Source organism: Bos javanicus, chromosome 27 (genome assembly GCF_032452875.1).
Source record: "Bos javanicus breed banteng chromosome 27, ARS-OSU_banteng_1.0, whole genome shotgun sequence".
NCBI classification, from domain to species: Eukaryota; Metazoa; Chordata; class Mammalia; order Artiodactyla; family Bovidae; genus Bos; species Bos javanicus.
In genome coordinates, this window is record NC_083894.1 from 41,697,218 (window position 1) to 41,720,639 (window position 23,422).

Consider the following 23,422-nt stretch of genomic DNA (forward strand, 5'->3'; position numbering starts at 1 on the left):
GGATCCACTGAGTGACCCTCACGTGGAGGTACCTGCAGAACCGGGTGTTTCTGCCCGAGCGTCTTCCTCACTGGAGCGGTTTCTTCCTCCCCACCTTTTCTCATCTTTCCAGGCAAATGGACCCCTAGAGATGAGGCAGTTGTAGGCAAGGCAGCCCCAGGAAGTGAGCTGCCCCTCTGGCTTGGGGGAGCAAGTTTGGTCATTTTTTGATACCTTCCACTTCACTTGCCATCTTGTCTCAAGTAAACGCACGAGAATACTCAAGGGAGCACGCCCTCTCTGGTCGGAGAGCACACTGGCTCTGCCATCTTGGTGACTCAGCTTCTGCGCAGAAGCTGTCAGCTGTGGACGTGTGCCCAACACACGGGGTGATTCCCAACAGCACAATGGTTCTTCTTCTTTTGGTTACTATTCGGCCAGACTTTCAGAGAGCCAGAAATGTTCGTATCTCAAATATTTATTATTCTATGGTCAAAATCAGACAAGTGTGTTCATCTGGACAACATGTCCTTCCTACATTTCCAAAGAAATACGCTCTTGAATTCCATTTTTAAAAAATTTTTGTTGGCGCATAGTTGCTTAACAATGTTGGGTTGGTTTCTACCGTACCGCAAAGGGAATCGGCTGTATGTATATGTATACCCCCTCTCTTTTTTGGCCTCCCTTCCATTTAGGTCACCACAGAGCATCGAGTAGAGGCCCCTGCGCTGTATGTCGGTTCTCACTAGTTACCTGTCTTACACATGGTATCTATAGCGTACCTATGTCCATCCCAGTAAGGAGAGGCTCGGCTTCCTGAAGCCAGGTTTCCTGAGCAAATAGATGAGCCTCTCTCAAAGCACTGTTTGTGCTAAGAGATGCTCCACTGTCATTCCCTAGGGCTTCCCATTTGTCATCAGGCCAAACTTGGCCCATCAGAGGACGATTCTAGGCACAGCACTGCCCTTCAACTAGCTGTGTGACGGGCAAATGGTTTCTTCTCTGGGGAACCGTTGCGTCACCTGCAGAAAGCAGCCTCGGTCGCAGGGGAGATGAGAAGAGCTCCCCGTTTACCGTCTGTGACTTTCGACAGTATCTTCAGTTCTCGGGGCCAAAGTTTCCTCACCTACGAAATGAAGCGAATCACAGCATCTCGCTCACGGCATCGTTCTAATGAGCAAATGCAATGCTAGACGCACCATGCCTGGCACGCAAGAGACCTTTTATAAGGGTTACCACTCAATATCCTAAACTCCAAATCAGTTATCCTGTTGCCAGTTATAAACTATTAGGTGGCCTTTTCACCTTTGGGATAGGCAGCTACAACAAATGTCAGTGCTTCCTTACCTTGATTGGTTGTTTTTGTCTTCCAAGTTTTTTGGCCACTCGGTACGAACATAAACATGTGCCTTTTGAAAAACTCACTGGCAGCCGGTGTGAGAGTTAGAAACAGTCCCTGCACAGCGGTCTTGTGTTTGGTAAGTTTCCTGGAAGACAAGAGTTTTAATTAGAGAAACTGCTCCTAATTTTGAGCTATCGCGTGGAAATGTCAGAATTTGAAACAGTGTTTGAGATAGAGCAACACATCCTTGATGTATACCAAAATATGAATGTTTTCAATTTAGACCATGGGATGAAAAATCAGAAGACCCACCCCAGCACTTCCCTCGTCTGGGTGACGTTGAGCAGGGTCGTGACCTCTCTGAGCTTTAGTTTCTTTATTTGAAACCTATAATTCAGTATTTCAGTCCACAGAATTCCATTTTCCAGCCTGAGAAGGTCACCTAAGTCATTTGGTGGTGCTTTCCCACAACAGGTGGAGGTGTGGCAGGGTCAGCTAGACCTCTTCGGGTTTGCTTCCTGACTCTGTCACTTACTCACCGTGACCTTGAGCTTGTTGCTAAACCGCTCTGTGCTCCAGTTCCCTCATCTGAAAACTGAGGGTAATATTTCTGCCTCATAGAATTATTGTGAAGATTAAATTTTACATTTAATCACAGATTGGGTGCTTGGCATCTGGTAAGCCTACATTCAGTGTTACCTACTGCTTTTATTATCTTGTTGGCTGTCTCTACAGAGGAAGTCCTACAAAAGATGAAATTATAATCAGAAATCTTTGTGTTTGGATTTTTCCACCTCATGAACCAAACTGAACAACTCACCATTTAGGAAATAGAGACATTAAAGGCTTGTCCCCTCACCTTCCCTGAGCTTTGGTTGCTGTTCAGTCGCTCAGTCATGTCCAACTCTTTGCCACCCCTCAGACTGCAGCACGCCAGGCCCCTCTGTACTCTGCTGTCTCCCAGAGTTTGCTCAAATTCATGTCCATTGAGTTGGTCATGCTATCTAACTATCCTATTCTCTGCTGCACCCTTCTCCTCCCACCCCCAATCTCTCCCAGCATCAGGGTCTTTTCCAATGAGTCATCTCTTCACATGAGGTGGCCAAAGTATTGGAGCTTCAGCTTCAGCATTATTCCATCCAATGAATATTCCAGGTTGATTCCTTTAGGATGGACTGGTTTGATCTCCTTACAGTTCAAGGAACTCTCAAGAGTCTTCTCCAACACCACAGTTCAAAAGTATCAGTTCTTTGGCGCTCAGTCTTATATATATACATACATACACTGGCTCCCCTGGTAGCTGAGTGAGAGAATCCACCTGCCAGGGCAAGAGATGCAGGAGACACAGGTTCAATCCCTGGGTCAGGAAGATCCCCTGGAGAATGTAATGGCAACCCACTCCAGTGTTCTTGCCTGGAAAATTCCATGGACAGGGGAGCCTGGTGGGCTACAGTCCACGGGGTTTCAAAGAGTCAGACACAGCTGAGCACACACACAGCAGTGCGTGTGTGCATGTGTGTGTGTGTGCGTGTGTGCATGTGTGTGTGTGCACGCGCGTGTGTGTGCATGTGTGCGTGTGTGCGTGTGTGTGTATTCCTTGACCTGCAATTCATCAAATACTACTTTCCCCTCTGATTCCCAGATAGGAAAATCATCCGTCTCTGTAGTAAATATTAAATCTTACCCAAGTTTAAACGGGGTGACTACACGTTTAACCAATCCTATCTACTCTCCATGGAGACCATGCCCTAAAGCAGACTGTCTTAAACCTCAGTGTGCGCATGAATCACATGCGGATCTGGTTAAAATGCAGATTCTGCTTCTTCAGTTCTGAGGCCAGCATCCCGTGTCTCTAACAAGCTCTGGGTGCGGCTGATACTGTGAGTCCTCAGACCACATGTGAGTAACAAGGTCTTAGATGTATGTTTACAAGCCATCTGTGGACGGAGGAGGCGGGGGACAGCCTGGCCCCGGCTGGGGGCACGCAGGCTGGAGACCGGCAGACCTACAGGGGCGGATGGTCAGGCGCCGCCCCAGCCCCAGCTTTACCAGCTCTGTTTCGGTGTGTTTGGCTCCCTGGCTCTTAGCTGCAGCACGCCGTATCTTTACTCGTGGTGGGCACACTCTTAGTTCTAGTCTGTGGATCCCGACCCCCATCAGGGCTTTAACCCGGGCCCCCTGCACCGGTTGTGTAGAGTCTTAGCCACTGGACCTCCAGGGGAGCCCCTCACCAGCTCTGTTTTGAGTAATTGAAAAGTTTAAGGGAAACGCCAAAAGGTATGAAAAAGACAGTGGAAATCATACCGCCTCTTGATTTTCCTGAACTCTTGAAACACTGTAGAGCAGGCTAAACCAGATTAACACCCAGAAGACATGCAGGTTGAAAACAATTCGATTCTACCTTGGTGTCTGCTGTTGGACCAGAGCTGTGGCAGCTGATGCTAAGCCAGGTTTCCAGAGGAAACATCAGAGACCACACAAGGCAATGTGTTTTTCATGTGGTTAGTGGTGTCCCGAGGGCCCAGAAACACCCCCAAGTACCCGCCTTCTCCCCGTCCCTGAGGAAGCTTGCCTGCCGTCATAATCGAGGGTAAGGAAGATGTGGGTGACCTCCCAGCCTGCTATTCCTGAAAAAAGGGAAAACCCAGCTTCTCCAGACTGAAACGTCTCCTCCGTCAATGAAGGGACTGTCCACACTGATCTTGATCCTCCTTACTTATGTGCACAAAACAATATCTGGAAAACGGTTGTGAGATTCTATGAAAACCCTGAGAAGGGACCTCTGTCAGCCTGTATGACTGTGTTTCATCCATACCAAGGTATATTCTTGTCCAGTCTGTTCATCTCTGAGTGTAATTCGTTAATAAAATGTGTGTGTTCTGCTGCGTGTAATGGCTCCTTTAAGCGTGATGTATAAAGTTGTTCAGTTTACCCGAGTCATGTTTTGTCTTTTTACTTGGTAAATCTCAAAATTTGTTCTTTACCCACAAATGATGCCCCCGTCCTAGCTTCCAAAGTTAGAAAAGATGCACACGCAGTCCCTCCTTTTGAAAGAGGTATTTCAAGTTTGGGAACGAAAAAACGAGGCCAGAGTTACAGATGACCTCATGTTTTTTTCAAAATTGTGGGTTCAGACTGGCAACAAGAATAAACGTTATGATCTGAACTTTCACACAGGAGAAACTTAACCCTGACAACAAACATCTGTTCCCTTTTCTGTGCATTTGTGGCTCTTTAATGGGAATGTTTCTGCCACAGCTGTAGCCTCTTTAATATCCTAAATGGAATCTCTGTGGCCTTTAAAATAATTACCTCAACGTTGGAGTCATCTGACCTGAGGATTCTCTGATTAAATCCAGTATGAATTATGGAAAGCCAGTGACCCTTCCCAGGGGAAGATTCCGTTGTGTTCTCTAGAAAGCCCTTTTCCAGCCTTTGGGGCCTGTGGTCAGTGCTCTAGCAGTCGGCTTGTCCCCGAGTCGGTCATTCTTAGATGTAGCTCGTGGTCCTGCTCACTGCCTCGTTTCCACGCAGGGACTCTCCAAGCGGAGTTTCCACCAGGCTCTTTGAACACACGTTATTTTGTTGTTTGGTCTTTAACTTTGTTTCAGGCTAAACTTTAAAAGACATGAATGTGCATTTCGTTTAAAGGTTCTAAATACACACTTGCAAAAAACGTTAATGGCTTACTAGGAGATGAGCTTTGGAATTCCGTTTCAGAATAATTATTGCGATTTCCACAGCTACGCTGATTGTTTTCCGTGGAGATAGTGACTTCCTAATGGAATACGTAGGAAAACTGGAGAAGTGAGACCAGCCAGATAAGGAAAAGGTTTGTTTCTCTCTTAGCCGTTTCCAGATCTCGCTCCCTTTATGGACTGAGAACCGCTGCGGGAGAAACGAGAGAAAAACCTCTGAGATAGCAGACCTAAATTCACTTGCACGCGTGGGCAGAGAGGCTGGGCTCAACAAGAGGGAAAATTAATAGGCGGGTGCTCAGGAAAAGAAGGCCAAAACCACACAGCGATGGAAGGCAGTCTATCTGAACAAGGAGGCTGATTTTGCAAGACTTTGCCCACAAGACGACATTTCTGAGGATGCGTTTCAAATAACTAGATGATGGCAGAGCAGGGTCCTTCGGCGATCTTGTTTATAAAGTTTCCAGGAGTAAGCCCTAGTGGGAAGGTTTGAGCACAATTTCCCCCATCTCAATATTTCATTCATTCATTCTGTATGTATATCAATTCAATCTAATAAAAGGTTTTCTCTCTAAATTTTCAAATAAAATGTTACTATTTGTTTCTCACACTGTGAGAGGCAGATGCTAGGGCCCTCCCAGTGCCCAGTTTCTTTGGAGACCTCTGCTCAGATCTTGAAATAACCATAGATACATGTTGTTCAGTCGCTCAGTCCTGTCCAACTCTTTATGACCCCATGGACTGCAGCACGCCAGGCCTCCCTGTCCATCACCAGCTCCCGGGGCTTGCTCAAACTCATGTGCATTGAGTGGGTGATGCTTTCCAACCATCTTATCCTCTGTCGTCCCCTTCTCCTGCCTTCAATCTTTCCCAGCATTGGGGTCTTTTCCAATGAGTCACTTCTTCGCATTAGATGGCCAAAAGATTGGAGTTTCAGCTTCAGCATCAGTCCTTCCAATGAATATTCAGGACTAATCTTTAGGATGGATTGGTTGGATCTCCTTGCAGTCCAAGGGACTCTCAAGAGTCTTCTCCAGCACCCCAGTTCAAAGGCATCAATTCTTTGGCGCTCAGCCTTTTTTATTGCCCAGTTCTCAGAAACCATAGCTTTGTCTCTACACATAGCACACACACATTGCACTTGGAAAGAGAAGGAAGTAAAGGAAGAAAAGTTCAGGGGAAAGAGTGTGAGGACCACAGGAAAGGACCCTGAGCTGCACCGAGGGAAACCAGAACAAGAGCAAAGGGAAGAAGGATGTGCTTACTGGTCCCAGTTCCCACTGGGCTGTGGAGGGGAGATGGGGGGTGGGTGCGGGGAGAGCTGTGCTGCAGTGCAGTGGGCCAGGCCCCACGCTGCATGCTGGGTGTGCAGCTGAACAAGCCGTGGTCCCAGAGGTTAAGGAACTCACAAATGTAAACGTTGAACCAATAATTATAGGACATTGTGAAAGTGAAAGTGTTAATCATTCAGTCCTGTCTGACCATTTGTGACCCCATGGACTGTAGCCCACCAGGCTCCTCTGTCCATGGGATTCTCCAGGCAAGAATACTGCAGTGGGTTGCCATGCCCTCTTCCAGGGGATCTTCCCCACCCAGGGATCGAACCCAGGTCTCTTGAATTGCAGGCAGATTGTTTACCATCTGAGCCACCAGGGAAGCCCAAGAGCACTTTGTAGCCCATTCTAAGTAGAAATATAGGAGTCAGTTGACTTCCCCACCCCCGACCCTTATTTCCACATTGGTTTAAATGACAGAAACAACACCTACTTCTTGATTATTATTATATGATGTAAATGAGATAATGTGTGGAAAACACTTAGGATGCTGCCTGGCGCACAGTAGGTGCTCAGTTAATCGTAATTTATATTTGTGGTGCCCAGTCTGGCATAGAGTAAGTGCTCAGTATATTTTTAGTGTTACTGAACTTAGGTCTGGCTGCTCACAGCTTAAAAACCAATATTTGAAAGGCAAGTGTTGGTAGAATCAAAAAACATTGCTTTTAATCAGAAAGCCAGAAATCTGGGGAGAAGGTGGACTCATGTCCCAAAACCAACTCCAAAGATCCTTCTTGGCCATGAAAGTGTTTTTAAAGTGAAAAGGGGAAGTAATCTCAGTTAGTCACCGAGATGAGGAGTCAGGCTGGTAGCCATCCCCAGCTGTCTACAGGCTGGTAGAGCCACCTAGACAGATCCCTCCCCCCACCACCGGGCACCAGGAGACAGGCCTGCACCCCCATCCCAGCTGCTACTAGGCCAGGGCTGGGGGGCTGTGCCAGGCCAAGGGGCCTGAGAGGATGGCCCAGAGATGCCCCAGCCACACGATGGCACCTTCGTGGAGCTCTGCCATTCACATCATCTGGGCAGCAAACTGGGCTGCATGCCTGTGGCTTGGTCAGGAAAAAGAGGGCGCTCACCCAGCCGGGGCTGGAAGGAACAGAGTCACTCAGCTGCCCTTTCTGTCTTCTCTGAGCACAGAGCTCCCCTCAGCCTGCACCCCACATCTCTCCCTAGCGGGCTTACCCTTGCTACTGATGCTGAGCAGGCTAGCCAACTTGTCTCACACAGAACACACTATTGCTCTGTAGGTCGAAATTCCTGGATAGATGAGAGTCTATGGTCTGTTCAGCTTCAGGGGTAATTTGACCTGTCTAGATTACATTCAATTATTTCCAAATAATACTTATTGAGGTCCTGTCATGTTAAGACTGCGCTTAGAGCTGTGGGGTGTAAGAGATGGATAAGTTGGTCAGAGGCCAGTAAAGAAGAAAAACCTGGGGGATACCACTGACACACGAGGAGGCCGTGCTAAGTCCTTGCCTTATGGAAGAGACAGAGCAAGTAAGACAGATATTCCAGGGACAAATCCAATCTTCCCAAAGTCACACAGCTGATAAGTGGAAGAGTTAGAATTTGAACTTTTTTTTCTTCATGTTTATTTTTGGCTGTGCTGGGTCTTCACTGCTACATGGGCTTTCTCTAGTTGCGGTCTGCGGGCTTCTCACTGTGCTGGCTTCTCTTGTTGCCAAGCACGGGCTTCAGGGTGCTCAGGCTTCAGCAGCTATGGTTCCTGGGCTCTAGGGCTCGGGTTCAGTAGCTGTGGCACTCAGGCTTTGTTGCTCCATGGCGTGTGGGATCTTCCCGGACCAGGGATCAAACTGGTGTCCCCTGCATTGGCAAGCAAATTCTTAACTGCTGAGCCCACCAGGGAAGCCCCAGAATTTGAACCTTGACTAGCTGAGCCCATAGTCTTATCCACTAACCTATCCCTGCCTCTAAGAAGCAAAACAGTTTTCATTTTCACGAGCAGTTTGGGAAGATAATACTATTGGTGGTAGAAAATCTGCACTGAATTGGTTTTAATAGAAATGAATCTACCTTGTGACTAACCAATGGCTTCTGGATAAGAAATTAGGCAGAGTCTGTGCTTAGGAAGCAGTTTTCTCTTTGCAATTATCAGACTATTGGGGAACAAGGGATATTAATTGTTATAATTGAATTGTGCTAGGCAATGTAAATGTAACAAAAAAAATAAAATTATACATTTATGTGAATGATTATATCATTTGGTAAACAGTAGCATGCAGGGCAAGGGAGGTAAATTTTGGAATTATGGAAGTGTGAGGGTGGATGGATTGGTTCAAGCGAGTTTAAACAGTAAGCCAGGTCTTGAAAGTTGAATAGGGGTCAAAGCTGTGTCTTCACCATTGTGTTGTTTGACTGACCAAGCAAGCTAAGCAAGCCGGGTATGATGACAGGCCAGCCTTCACAGGAATGCCTGTTTCATCAAAACGTCTCTCCCATCTGCCTTACACAGCCATCAGAAATCCAACTTTAGACATTCATTCCCGGGCTGTGGACTTACACTCCTCAACCATCCTCTTTAAGTCACAACTTCAGCTGAGAGGGGTGACTCAGCCCAGATGCCAAGCCAGTAACATAGTGGTGTGAAGTCCTTTGGGCTTCCCGGGTAGCGCTAGTGGTAAAGAACCCGCCTGCCAATTCAGGAGACATAAGAGACGAGGGTTCAATCCCTGGGTCAGGAAGATCCCCTGGAGGAGGGCATGGGAGCCCACTCCAGTATTCTGGCCTGGAGAATCCCACGGATGGAGGAGCCTGGCGGGCTACAGTCCATAGGGTAGCGAAGAGTTAGACGCAACTGAGGCAGCTACGCATGCCTGTGAAGTCATTTGTCAAGCATTTTTTCTGGAGATGTTTTTGAAAATCTTGTTTAGAGAAGACTTGGGCTGGAGGATGGGGCAAGGAAAAGAGATCGTTGAGTGCCTGAATGAAGAGCTAACACTTACTGAGTGTTTACACTGTGCCATGCACTGGTCCAAGACCTTTTTGTGTACGAACTTATTTAACCATCACAGCGTTAGAATGTTCCCATCTTACGGACGAGGAAACTGAAGTGCAGAGCAGAGACGTGGCTTGCCCAAGGTCACTAAGAGCTCTGTGAGTAGGCGATCTGCCCACAGTGGGGACCGAGCACCCAGAGGACTCAGGAGGAGGGAGAGAGATGGCGAAAAGGCAGCCAGAAGTAGGAGGCCATCAAAAGCAACCTCACCTGCACACACGTTCTGTTGAGGACAAGGTGGTGATGGTAGGTGTGTTGCTGGCAGTCGTGGTGTTGAGGGTAGAGGTCAGGTACCTGTGTCCATTGAACATAGTACAGGTAACATGAAAAGTGAAAATGAAAGTGTTAGTCACTCAGTCGTGTCTGATTCTTTGCAACCCCATGGACTGTAGCCCGCCAGGCTCCTCTCTGTCCATGGGATTCTCCAGGCAAGAATACTGGAGTCGGTTGCCATTTCCTACTCTAAAGGATCTTCCCGACCCAAGGATTGAACCTGGGTCTCCTGCACTGCAGGCAGATTCTTTACTGTCTGAGCCACTGGATGCTCAAAAGTAACATATTATTTTATTAATAGTATTGTTCCCTTTGGAGAGAAGGCAATACGTATGGTCAGGTTACACGTGTTCACCTGAAGAGCACTTAATCCACATACATTATGTCATTTGAGTCTTAGAAAAATCCCATGAGCAATATTATGTTGCCCTTTTGCAAATGGCAAAACTGACACTTAGAGCCAGGAAGTGATCTTCCCAAGAGTAAGACCCTTCAGGCCCTCTCGGAAGACTTGGACTCCAGGCTTCCAACCTCATCCCGTCTCCCTCCACCAAGGTGGACACCGGTCCAGCCCATTTGGTTTCTCATTTAAGGTATCTTCCTGGAGAAATGTAACCCAATAGGTTCTTCAAAGGGGAAATCTAACCTTCCTGTAAAAGGGAGAAGGCGAGGTGGATTCTGGCGGTTTTCTTGGGAAAACAGGAGGTGGTTGTGTAAGGACTGGGAAAGGGCACCTCGGCCATAGGAAAGAATCTCTACAAAGATTCTGCGTTGGGAATGAGCTTCCCAGGTTTGATGTCCACGTGTCCAGAAGACAGAGAGCTGGAGGCGGAGGCACAGGAGCGAAGCTCAGCGGGACAGGCTGATAAACACCACAGAGCCTACAAGCTGCAGCAAGACCTGAGTACTTCATTCCAGTATTGATGGGAAGTCACCGGAAGATTCTCAGTAGCAGGGAAGTCTACTCTGATGTACATTTTCAAAGGTTACTCTGGCTGCTGCCTGGACCATGGATTGTAGGTGGTAGAGAGTGAAATCTGGGAGACGAATTTAGACATCAACAAGTGGCTGGGAAAATTGAACAAGGCAATAAACATAGTGTGTAAAGCACTTTCAAAGTCGTCATCAAATGCTGGCTATTCATAGGTCAATGGCGACTCATCAGACTAAGGCAACCAATGAGACCGTATCGGTTAACAGTACAGAAGATATGAAGCAGCAGATGAAGTGCTTCTCCGGATTCTAGTTTCCCCGTCAATCAGGCGGTAGAACAGTGTGTACTCCTGGGATGTTCAGGAAGGTGAATCAAAGTGGCTAGTTCTGTACCTGGTCCGTAGTCAATGCTCAGCCAAACATGAGTCTCCTGTTCTACGTGACTCCACAAATAAAAGCCAGTGGATGTGTACACAGTCTGAGAGTTCCATAAGGCTAAAACTTAGGGTTGGAATAAAACATGTGAGCAGAAATCAGAGACCTTAGTGGCCTCGTGCTTCACAGTGATAATTGTACACACTCGCTGGGTGTGCAAAGCGTATTATATATACATCCCCTGAACACAGAATATGGTTGGGGTCTCAGTGCCTTGCGTTGATGGCCTTTTAATGCAAACTCAACACTCATAATCAGTGCCATGGAACCCCAGCCTGCTCAGCAGCCCCTTGCTGAGCACTCTGGCATAATTCTGTTTCCCTTGCCTTAGCACTTTTCTGTGATATCAGCTTGCTTTTGTGTCCTGAAATACTTGCATATTTTCATATAATTCTTTTTTTGCATGGACACATTTATTTTCTATTGTCTTTAATGAAATTTCCAGAGATAGGATGTAGGTAGTTCTGTGGGATTTATGTTTGTTTCTTTTTGGGAAAAAACCCTTTAAGGTCAGTTCTAGTCATTTGAGCCCTTAGAATTATGGTCCTCTAACACAAATGCAATCATTCAAATCTAAATGCCCTGAGACACACAGGTCAATGTGTGTCTAGTTATTTTCGTAGCAGTTCACAGGCCCCCTCTAGTTTTTTTTTCTTTGATTCTACTTATTTATCAATTTGCCTCATAACTGCCCTATTAAATTAATTATCTTGATGCCTAGAATATGAAATATTAAAAGCCAGATGTTAACTGAGATCCGTTTAGGAGCTCATACTTCAGGAACTATAAGATATTATCATTGCCAGACTCTCCCTTTTAAAAATGTATTTCCACTACTGTGCACATTTGTATCCCAGGTAATCCTCAGAAGGACAGGTTTTTGAAAAAACATTCGAGTCTGAGAAGGAAACTGTACCTTTATCTGAAATCTGCCAATTATTTGTTTTCTTACCTTAGATTTTCTTAACCCTGTGGATCTCAAACTCTGCTGGGTATCAGAACCTTCTGGAGAACCTGGTAAATATCCAAATTCCCAGGCCCCATCCTATCTCAGTAAGCCTGGTCTCATTGGTTTGAGTTTAGGGGGAACCAAAGGATATGAGTTGGCAGAGAAATAGCAGGAATCCTCATTGCTAAGCAAACATGGAAGTAACACAGTGCACAGCACCCACAGTCAGCTGAAGTGAAGGAGCCTGGAATGGTGTCTCATCCCTCCTTGGGAATGGAATAGGAATTATATTTGCCCTCTTCATCTTGGGAACTAAAATCCCACATGCTGCCTGGCACAGCCAAAAAATTTGGGGCTTCCCAGGTGGCTCAGTGGTGAAGAACCCACCTGCCAGAACAGGAGACGTAAGAGACATGGGTTCGATCCCTGGGTCAGGAAGATTTCCTGGAGGAAAGAATGGCAACCCACTCCAATATTCTTGCCTGGAGAATCCCAAGGACAGAGGAGCCTGGGGGACTACAGTCCATGGGGTCACAAAGAGTCGGACACGACTGAGTGGCTAACACTTTCTGTTCATCTTGGGAAGGTAACCGAGAACCCTCCTTAAGCAGTGCCCCAGCCAAAAAACCTGCCAACTGAGCAACAGAATATCACTATCACGAGTGTAATTGCAGACCGTAATTACGAGCTTGGACATGGCTCCAATGAATGGAACTCTTTTCCCAGACCACCTCGGCTTCTTTTCTTAGGAAAATGGAAGGAAATCTTATTCCTTGTCTCAGCCTCCAAATAACATCTCTTGCTTGTAAGAAATCCCCACTCTTGCTGGCCCAGGGGACCTGCTGAGCAAGCTTTAATGGGCCATGCTATAAAGAAGAACGTCCCCTTGGTGAGATCTCTTCCAGCGTCTCTCATCCACGAGTGCTGACTAGCTCCCTTCACTGGGGAGCACTCTCTACCCATTAGGCTGTATTTCTTAATTTCTGTGCAGTCAAGGGAATTGATACCACATTTTAAGAATTTCTGCAGAAAAATCAAATGTTGGAGGCTCTACAAAACCACTGTGATAACTTTAACATTACTTACAAAGGAACATTGCACAATATAATTTACTGAGGATTTAGAGTCCGTGACGATTGAGTAGACATCCTAGAAACACACATGGGTGAGAACACGTCTCACATCAGTAGAAGCAATGAAACTCCTTTTGCAGAGTTAATCCTCGCATTCAGTGACTTTATATTCAGCTCATGAAAACACCCTCATATCCATGAAAGGTCCTTGAAAGAATTCTACGTAGCTGTGTTTCATCTGAAATGCCATACAATCTCCCAAGATCCTAATCTTTTGTTTTCTTTTCATGGGAAGTGAGAATAAGTGCCCATAACTGCACCAGTAGCTGGCATGGTGGAGTCCTGACCTTTAGGATTCACCATGCATTGAATCATGCCACCTCAACTGAGGAGAAAGGCCCCGGGCTATGTCACCCCCTCACACAATGCCAAGCACAGATCTGAGCACTGAGTGAATTTTCAGGGCTCCTCTCTGAATAACATCAAATGTTACATCCCAAGCATTGTGTGATTTTTTTTTAAGGGGATCATTTCTTACTGGCCAAGTGAGGGTATTTCAAGCTGCAGTATTTCCACTTACTGTGACAGAGAAACTGAGTGTTGGTTATTACTGCCTTGCTGTGATTTTGTTCGCAGTCTTCTCCTGTACTAGAAATGAAGTGGCCGGGAGTCAGGACTTCCACAAGGTAGTCCCAAGACCAAAAAAGGTAAACGCAGCTTCCAGGGAGGTCTGGGAGCAGATGACACCTTTAGAAAAACCACCCTAACCAACATCTCTGAAGACATCTAGCAGCTTTACAGAGGGGGCTGGTGAAAACCAAAAGCAGGTTTAACTCTTGCATTTAACAGTTTAAAATTTATCTTAAATGTCTGAAAAGCAGCTTTCAATTCCCAGTACCGTACATAGATCAGGGCGGACCTGTCTGTCCGATATGGATATCTACAGTCCTTTGGTCATTTCAGCATAAAGGAAAATTCACTTATCAGTTAATCATTCCACGTCTCTAATCACTTAAAAGTAGAACTCTATTTGTGTTTTTTCCTATTTTGACAGACGGAATTTCTGGAAGTATGGGTGAGCAGATGGACTATGCTTTTTAATGTGAACGCATCTACAAATCATCTATATTCGCTTACTCTTTTTACTCTCTTCCTTATACCCGTGTTCAGAAAAGATATTCAAGGAGGTAAAATTGGCCCCCAGGGAAAGTTGGTGTGAGAACGTTTTCATGATATTATCCAGTTGTTTCCCGTTTTCTGGAGGGCAGACCTTCACGCCCCTTGAAACTGAGTAGAGAAAAGAGCGTCACACACAGAAAGCGTTAACTGCCTGCTTCTCAGCGCAAGAGAGCGGGGCTTTTCTTCTGTCATCAGAGCTCTTAACTTGCCCCAACTAAAGCACAATCTGCTGACCTCCTCTCCTCTCACCTCGCCTGTTCCGGAGGACATGGAAACCGCTGGCACAGTTTCCCTTGGAAGACCCAGCCCCTTATGCCAGCCTGTCGGCAGTGGAAGGTGCCAAGGAGCCCGAGTTGTCGCTCTCATGTAGCCACGTGGCACGTCCCTCTCAGGGAACAGGGTGCCCCTCAGGTCAGCCGGTGATAACACCCAAGTCAAACAAGGCCGCATCCTGGACGTTGTATGTCCCGAGGATCTGAAAAGTGTCCACGGCCAGCCCTGACCCTCGAGACCTCACATGGTCATCTAAGCAGTATCATAAATTGGTGCCCACTTGCTCCCTAGCCATTGCCATCGGGAGCGGGGCTGGCGAGAGGGCGGCCCTTCCGTGGAGGAGCCCACGTCTTTCTAGGCGCTAAAAACTGGGGGAAACGCGTTGACTCCTCCGCAGGCAGTCCAGCGCCGGGGCTCCGTGCCAGAGGCCGCTCAGTGCGTCTTATCGCCGCCGCTGGGTGGAAGGGTCCGGGAACGCTGGCAGCCCCCACGAGCCGGGGAAGCGCTTGCCTTCCAGACCTCTTCCTCTCGGCCCCGTCTTGACAGTGCCAACAGCCCCGTCATGTCGTGTTTTTCAACCCTCCAGAAAATGGCCTTCCAGCCTGGGACAAGCCGAAGCCTTGTCCAGACGGCGAGCCGGAGTGGAAGCTCGTGGGAATGTCTGAAGCCTGCCTGCATCGGAAGAGCCACCCGGAGCGGCGCGGGCCCCTGAAACATGAGCAGTCGCCCCTCATCCAGGCCTCCTGGACGAGCTCCATATTCCATCTGGACCACGACGACGTGAGCGATCAGAGCGCACCCAGCGCCCAGACCTTCCAGACGGAGGAGAAGAAATGCAAAGGTAACAGCTGTTTGTGAGACCCGGGTGGCCGCAAGGAAAAGGACTCTGTTGTGACTGTGTGCTGGGTCTCCCCTGAGCCCAGGTGTGCGGTCCACGTGGCTCCCCGGCAGCTCTCTTCCAAAGAGCCTGTGCCCCCAGACCTTCTGTGGAGCAGAAAAGAAGTGGGTTTCTGAGGAGAGCAGCTGATTTCAGCTTCCTGTTGGGGCCACTTGGGGGAGAAGACATTTTTCTTTCTCTAATGAGCAGGAGGGCTGTTAGTTTTGGCTTCAGTTCTGTTTTTGAAGCTGAGTAGAAACAGACACTGCTAGCATTACATAACTACTTGCTTTGAAGTGTGTGTGCGTGTGTGTGTGTGTGTGCATGACTTTTCCCAGTTGTGCCAGTAGCTAATAGGATCTCCAAATCTACCTTTAACCTAAATAGACAATTCATGTTCAAAAGAGAGGTTTGAAGTTGTTTTCTTTGACTCATTAAGTCCTGTGTCATCAACCTGAAAGGCGAGATTATGGTGTTAGGGGGTTGTCACCTCATAAAAAATGTTAAACTGGCCTAAGTTTCTGATTGCATTAGATTTAACTGGTCTTTACCTCGGGTCGCCTCCGCCCTGACAGATGTCTTTGTGTTGATCGCTTTATGGTCTTAGGGCTTCCCAAAATCTTTGCTTCTTAAATCAGTTAGTGTCTTTAAATGTCCAAGTTCATGTTGACCCTCCGCCCTTTCTCAATTTAGCATTTTTAAAAAATAAAGTCCTTTTCCATTTTCTTTGAGGACTTTGATTCATGATCAAGTTTTTATGTGAATGTATGTTGATTTACAATATTGTGTTATTGTGATAAAATTTCAAATGGTGTGTTTGAAAATCTGCCCAGCACATATCAAGATTTATTAATGAACGTTTGTAGAGAGCTCTAGATTTCAGCCACATAGGACCTTTGCAAACTGTTCTAAACTGAGCGTAAACACGTGATTCTGTCATCCTTCTCAAAAGACTGCTGGTCCTTTAACTTTTTTGAAAACTTGAAAAGCCGCTTGGAAGCACCAGTTGACCTGGGCAGCTGGGTGTGCAGATTGTCTCAAATGAAAAACGGGATTATCTAAACAAATAATAATATGGTGGTATAGGCTCTTATTTGATGCAGTCAAAACCATCCGTGTTCTCTTGGGGAGGATCTGGGTTTGAACTGTCTCTCATCTTTATTACTTAGGAGACTGAGAAACTGAAAGGGTTATTTAGAAAAAGAGCAAAGTAAGTTTTTCCAAAGGAGTCGGGATATAGAACAGGTGTGTGTGTGTGTGTGTGTGTGTGTGCACATTTGTTTGAAATACAATCGAGAGTTTATCTTAAAATCCGTAACCACATCGTAGCTTCAAATTTTAGGAGCTGGCATCAAAAACACGTCAGGCTTTGGTTTACAGGGCACTGCAGTGTCCTCATGACCTAAGGACCCACAAACTAAATTTGATTTATTCCTGATTGGTATCCGTGTTCGTTCACTCATTCATGGATCCGTCTCTGTCATTTTGAGAAAACTTGGCCTTGCATATCTAGGGTTTTTGACAACTGTACACTTTCTGGTTTATTGGTAAACCTTGAGAGCAAAAGGAGAGAGTTTCTATTTGGTTTCCAAGACCCTACTGCTTGTAACACAGTGATTAAGATCGTGGATTTTTGAGTCTACCGTATCTGGGCTAGAGCCTCACCCTTTCCACTCTCCATCCTTGAGCAAAGCTATGTGATTGCTGACAGAATTGAATTAGAAAATGTATCACTATTGAAGTACTTAGCACAGCACCCCTCATTGTGGTCTCTGAACGTCAGCGTCATCCTTGCTATGATCACTCTTATTGGCTCAGCATCATTAAATCACACATATCCCCTGGGCCGCGCTCTGGTGAGGGAGGAGACCAGGACATTTGGGTGTGGCGTAGGGTGGGAAGTTTCGGGGAGGTTAGACTTGACCATCCGTTTTGCATTCATTCAGCACTCTTTTGCTGCAAGGAAGAGAATTGTTTAATAGGAAAATGTAATTAAACTCTTGAATGAAAGCCCTTCCTCCAGATTCTAGTTGTAAAAGAAACACAACAAAGGTAAATGTTCCTGCAGTTTCCAGAGCAACCGCCAGGCTTCTCGTCGGCGTGGACGCGAGGCAGTGCCTTGGTTCAGCATGGAGAGTCTGGGGACGCCTACGCGGTCATGGCCGAAACCTTGTAACTTCACTCCTTGCCAGTGGACACCCGTGTCTGATGAGGCGGCGGAGGGGCCGGGGAAACATCTGGATTAGATGCTTTTCTTTTCGGAGTTGGGTGCTCTCTGTGTACTCAGCTTGCCAGCTGCCTCTTCACAGGCACTGTGAGAAGAGCTCTCTCACCCAGGCTGGGCACTGATCTCCTGGCTCTCTCTGTCTAGCCCGCAGGCGCGCTCGATATCTGTTTCCTGGGCTGCCATTCCGTGCATCCCATCTGTGTTTATTAAGTGGCTACTAAGTGCAGGACATTGTCCTTCACAGCCTTGAAGAAAAAATAGCAGCAGAGCCAAAAATCCATCCAAGTCCCCCCATTTCCAGGACCCCAAGTGGAATTGAGGAAAACCAAGTAACACTTTGGCCACCTGATGTGAAGAGCCAACTCACTGGAAAAGACCATGATGCTGGGAAAGATTGAAGGCAGGAGGAGAAGGGGACAACAGAGGATGAGATGGTTGGATGGCATCACCAACTCGATGGACATGAGTTTGCCCAAACTCTGGGAGATGGTGTAGAACAGGGAAGCCTGGCGTGCTGCAGTCCATGGGGTTGCAAAGAGATGCAACTTAGGGACTGAACAACACTAACAACTAACCCTTAAAGGATACAAAATGTCAAGAGTCTGCTGTGGAGAAGCCAAAAGAACAAATAGATGGCTTGAAGCTGTGCTAAAACTCATCTCCCAAATCAGTGATCTAGCCGGTCTAGACCAAGGCACCTCTGAGTGTGGTTCGTGGTTGGATTGTTGTTTAACTGCTAAATCGTGTCCAACTCTTTTTGACCCCAGGGACTGTAGCCCACAAGGCTCTTCTGTCTATGGGATTTCCTGGCAAAAATACTGGAGTGGGTTGCCATTTCTTTCTCCAGGGGATCTTTCAACCCAGGGATGGAACTCACGTTTCCTACAAGCTAATTCTTTACCTCTGAGCCACTGAGGGAGCCCTTGTGGTTGGGGCCCCTGCTGCAAACTTACTTCCTACCCGTCTCTGTTGATGCAAGTACAGAAACTGAGAGGAAGCTTTACAAACTGCCATTGCCAAAAAGCACTGCGGCTGGCGTTCAGAGGTGTGCTTGGTGGATCCGTCTTACTGGGCAGTGTAGACTCAGGCTGGATGTTGTCAAACTCACCAGTCAGTCACGCAGTCCAGAGCCCAGGCATAAGTCTGCTGCAGCAGAACCAAGGACTGGGCCGTCCCGGGCGGGCTGTTTTGTAAATTGAGATTTGCTGATTTATGCTTCAGAGAAGGCAATGGCACCCCACTCCAGTACTCTTGCCTGGAAAATCCCATGGACGGAGGAGCCTGGTAGGCTGCAGTCCATGGAGTCGCTGAGGGTGGGACACCACTGAGCAACTTCCCTTTCACTTTTCACTTTCATGCATTGGAGAAGGAAATGGCAACCCACTCCAGTGTTCTTGCCTGGAGAATCCCAGGGACGGGGGAGCCTGGTGGGCTGCCGTCTATGGGGTCGCACAGAGTCGGACACGACTGAAGTGACTCGGCAGCAGCAGCGTTCTTAATGTTTTTCTTTAGGCTTATCTTTGGTAGGTACCAAATGTCTTCTTTCTCGGGTTGATCTCAATACTGTTCTTATTTCAGTCTAGGCGTATGTGTGCTCCTGTGTGTTACAGTCATTCTAAGGAAACTAACTGGTAACATATTTCAATAAAAAGAGCGCCCTGGAGCCCTGACATTCTGCTACAGATCTCACAGTTGAAATCTGCTCTAGTGCCGGAGGCTCTTTCCAACCCGAAGCAAGCCATCCCGTTCCCTCCCCGCAGCCAAGCTCCACCTCCGCGGAGTTTTTTTTTGCCACAATGTGAATTGATTGCTCAGCCGTGAGGACCACCCTACTCGCGCCCACCTCCTCCCCTCCCAGAGTCTGAGATGGTGCAGTACCTGGACCTTCTTAGAAATGCAGAATCTCAGGCCCCAGAGAACTGAACTGGAAGTTCTGGAAAGGGGCCCAGGAATCTATATTTCAGTCACTCATAAGAGATCCTTAAGACGTGAGCATCAGGAGGTGCCTGCGATTACGCACAACCTCTTAGCAACAGTAAAGGAAAGGGTCTGCCACCTAGTGGACACCGGGGAATGTGCATCCATAGTCATGTACGGATGTGAGAGCTGGACCATGAAGAAGGCTGAGAGCTGGATGAAGAATTGATGCTTTTGAACTGTCGTGTTGGAGAAGACTCTTGAGAGTCCCTTAGACTGCAGGGAGATCCAACTAGTCCATCCTAAAGGAAATCAGTCCTGAATATTCATTGGAAGGACTGATGCTGAAGCTGAAGCTCCAATACTTTGGCCACCTGATGCGAAGAGCGGACTCGTTGGAAGAGACCCTGATGTTAGGAAAGACTGAGGGCAGGAGGAGAAGAGGGCAGAGGAGGCTGAGGTGGTCAGACAGCACCACTGACTGACAGACATGACTCTGGGCGAAGTCTCAGAGATCGTGAAGGACAGGGGGGCCTGGTGTGCTGCAGTCCACAGGGCCGCAAAGAGTTGGACACGACCTAGCGACTGAACGGCGATTCCCTTCCTTGAGTGCACCGGGGGAGCCCCCAGGTCTCCTTCTTGGCTTGTCCTTCCCTTTAGACGTGGCTTACCTTAATTGCCAGCTGGGTGTGCTGCTTACTCACTCCATCCAGTAACATCCTCCTGGGACTTGAGCCCTTCTTGAGAATCCCACTCTGTCTGACTGGAGTCCAGCTTCTCTTTCAAGTTCTTGCAAGGCTTCTTTCAAGCTTCTGTGCCCCCCTGAGCTTCTCCCTGGGGACCACAGTCCCACTAGCCCCACGGGGATGGGTCCTGGACAGGTGCATGCACTCCTGGAGCTGGATCTTGCCAGCCCTGCGGAAGCCAGCCAGCCAGCCCTCCATCCCTGGATGTTTGGCCTTGGTGTCCGTCAGGGAGCTTCCTGAAACACTCGGACCTGGTGGGAAAAACAAGGAATAGAATGACCCATTTTTTTCCTGGAATTAGGGAAAAAGCAACAAACTGGGGAGCTCCCTGAATTTTCTCTGTAGGTCTGCTCTGTGCTTGAAGCAAGAGAAGTGAACCTCAGATAGCCGGGAAGACAAGAAAAGACAGTCAAAATAATCTTACTGACAAGGTGCTTTCTCTCACTATAAAAGCCTCCCATGTTCAAGGAGTGAAGATTTCCCCAAAGTTCAACAGAAATGAGTTTTAAAAATCATTTGTAATTCCATCCTCAAAGGATATGAAGATCTTAATTATATTTCATTCTTTCTCCTATGTGTATCTATTTTTTTACAAACTTGGAATCACTTTTAACCAACTGTTCAGGCTTAACAATATATCATCCACATGTTCCTTTGTCATTAAATATCCTTCTGAATCCTGACTTTTACTGGCTATAGACTATCCTTGCTTATAGGTATCATTTGTTAAACCAGTCCCCAAGACTTAGACGAGTTAAAGTAATTTTTGAAACTATTTCTTATGTTCACAAAGGACAGACTATTAACTCATGCTCTTCAGAAGGAGGCGGGAGGGGGAAAGGACTCAAACCAGTGACGACCATTTTAAATGATGTATGAGTCTCATCTACCAAAATAACAAAGTGGTCTAAAACTAAGAAACATGAAGTCAAGTCATTGCACTTTATAATCCTTCAAGTTAGACATTCAGGATCTCAGCACATGACCGCTATCTTTGTCCTTAAGTGAAATACAAGGACATCTTCAGGTTGGCGAGTGTTTGAGAAGGTGGGGGATTAAAAGGCTTGAGCCCTTCCACCAGGAGACCATCTGCTTATGCATCTCTGCTCTCGTCTCTGCCCCGGCTCTCCATCCATCAGGAGGCACGGCTCCACGAGAGCACGGGGACTCATATGCCTCAAGGGCACTGGGGAGGCTCGGCCATCAGCAGGAGAGTAAGTGCTCTCCACCAGCTTCTGGTGCACGGAGAGCTCTGAGACCTGATACTTCAAAGGCAGGGAAGCACACCCACCAGTGGCCCAGGGCAGGCAGAAATAGGAGGGCAAGCGAAGAAATAAAAGCCCTCATCTCGAGTGGAGGGGAGGGAAACGGAGAAGCGCACTGGCAACGTCGACCGCAAGCAAACCTCAGAAGCTCAAAGCTCCGGTCCACCGACCGCAGTTTTCACTGAGATGCGGCATCGGCAGTGGGGGGACCGTGGGCTTTTTGAGGCCAGTGAAGCAGCATCTGCTGGGCTTCCCTGGTGGTTCAGACGGTAAAAATACGCCTGCAATGCAGATCGACCTGGGTTCAATCCCTGGGTCAGGGAGATCCTCTGAAGGAGGGCATGGCAACCTGCTCCAGTGTTCTTGCCTGAAGAATCCCCATGGACTGTAGCCTGTCAGGCTTCTCTGTCCATGGGGTTGCAAAGAGTTGGACACAGCTGAGTGACTAAGCACAGCCCAGCAGCGTCTGTTACAACGTAAAATGCAGGTATGCTTCGACCCTGCTGTCCCTCTTAAAATAGTCTGTCCCATGGAAATACAGTACCAAGGGCACAAAGTTCTGTATTCCAGAGTTTTCTTTGCACCTTTGTTTTTATAACTGAGAAATTGGAAACAAGCCACATGTTGACCCAGAGGGGAATGATCAAACAAATTATGGTATATGTAAAGCATCCACTGGAAAACAGGTTTTTTAAAAATAGTGGCATTAGGAAAACAGTGGAGAAGCAGCCATTCGTGATCATGTGATCCCACATCCAGTTTTAAAAGTCAGTAATTGTGTGAGCACAGATGTGCAGAGAAAAATGTTCCTGAGACACATCACCCTGTGACAGCAGACAGCTGGAAAAGGGAAGCGCAGAATAGAGGGTATTATTAGCTTAGTATACAACAGCAGTTCATATTTCTTACAATTCCATTAATGGAGAACTGGTGTAGTTCTTTTTTTTAATGTTAAGCTCCTATGCTTCACAGTCAGACAGACTTAAGTTGACTGCTGACTCTTTCATTTAACCTCTCTGAGCTGAGTCCTCTTAATTTTGAATGAGGTAATAATACCCAACGGCTTCCCCAGTGGCCCAGCAGTAAAGAACCGGCCTGCCAATGCAAGAGACAGGGGCAGGAAATGCGAGTTTGACCTAAGGGTCAGGAAGATCCCCTGGAGAAAGGAAATGGCAGCCTAGTCCAGTATTCTTGCCTGGAAAATTCCAATCCATGGGGTCACAAAAGAGTGGGCGCCTAGACAACAACAATAACAATAATACCAAGTTATCAGATTTGTTGTAAAAAGGAAAGCTAATGTGTGTAGAACACTGTGCCCACCACTTAGGAGAGATGAGTGATGACTTATTCTGATAACTGTTCTGAAAATATCAATAATTTCTTGGCTTGGTGCCTCCCTCCTCCTGCAGTTTTTGTTACCCTTTTGCACCTTGAAATACGTTGATGAGCTTGTTGTCGTTCAGTCGCTCAGTTGTATCCAACTCTTTGTGACCCCATGGACTGCAGCATGCCAGGCCTCCCTGTCCTTCACCAACTCCTGGAGCTTACTCAAACTCATGTCCATCGAGTCAGTGATGCCATCCAACCATCTCATCTTCTGTCGTCCCCTTCTCCTCCCACCTTCAATCTTTCCCAGCATCAGGGTCTTTTCTAATGAGTTGGCTCTTCTCATCAGGTGGCCAAAGTACTGGAGTTTCAGCTTCAGCATCAATCCTTCCTATGAATGTTCAGGACTGATTTCCTTTAGGATGGACTGGTTTGATCTCCTTGCTGTCCAGTTGATGAGCTAGATACACATGAATGAAGAGAAGCAGAAAGAACCATCACATATACAGCTAGAAGACAGGCTTGAACGACCAAGAAAAAATCCATAGCAACAACCAAGGTATTTTTTCAAGCT

The 23,422-nt window shown here is 47.2% G+C and overlaps 1 protein-coding gene across 8 annotated transcripts in view; it reads left to right on the forward strand.

The window, feature by feature from the left end:
• THRB (thyroid hormone receptor beta) overlaps window positions 1-23,422 on the forward strand; it is a 439,443-nt gene that overhangs the window by 345,305 nt on the left and 70,716 nt on the right. For 6 of the 8 annotated variants that reach the window (XM_061404702.1, XM_061404699.1, XM_061404700.1 and 3 more), the window contains exon 4: window positions 15,077-15,331. The exons of 1 other annotated variant lie outside the window; for it this stretch is intronic. In XM_061404702.1, the coding sequence (XP_061260686.1) occupies window positions 15,077-15,331 (255 nt within the window). Of the gene's footprint in view, window positions 1-12,011; window positions 12,034-15,076; window positions 15,332-23,422 lie in introns of those variants that run through there. One more of the 8 variants, XM_061404706.1, reaches the window with a different exon arrangement.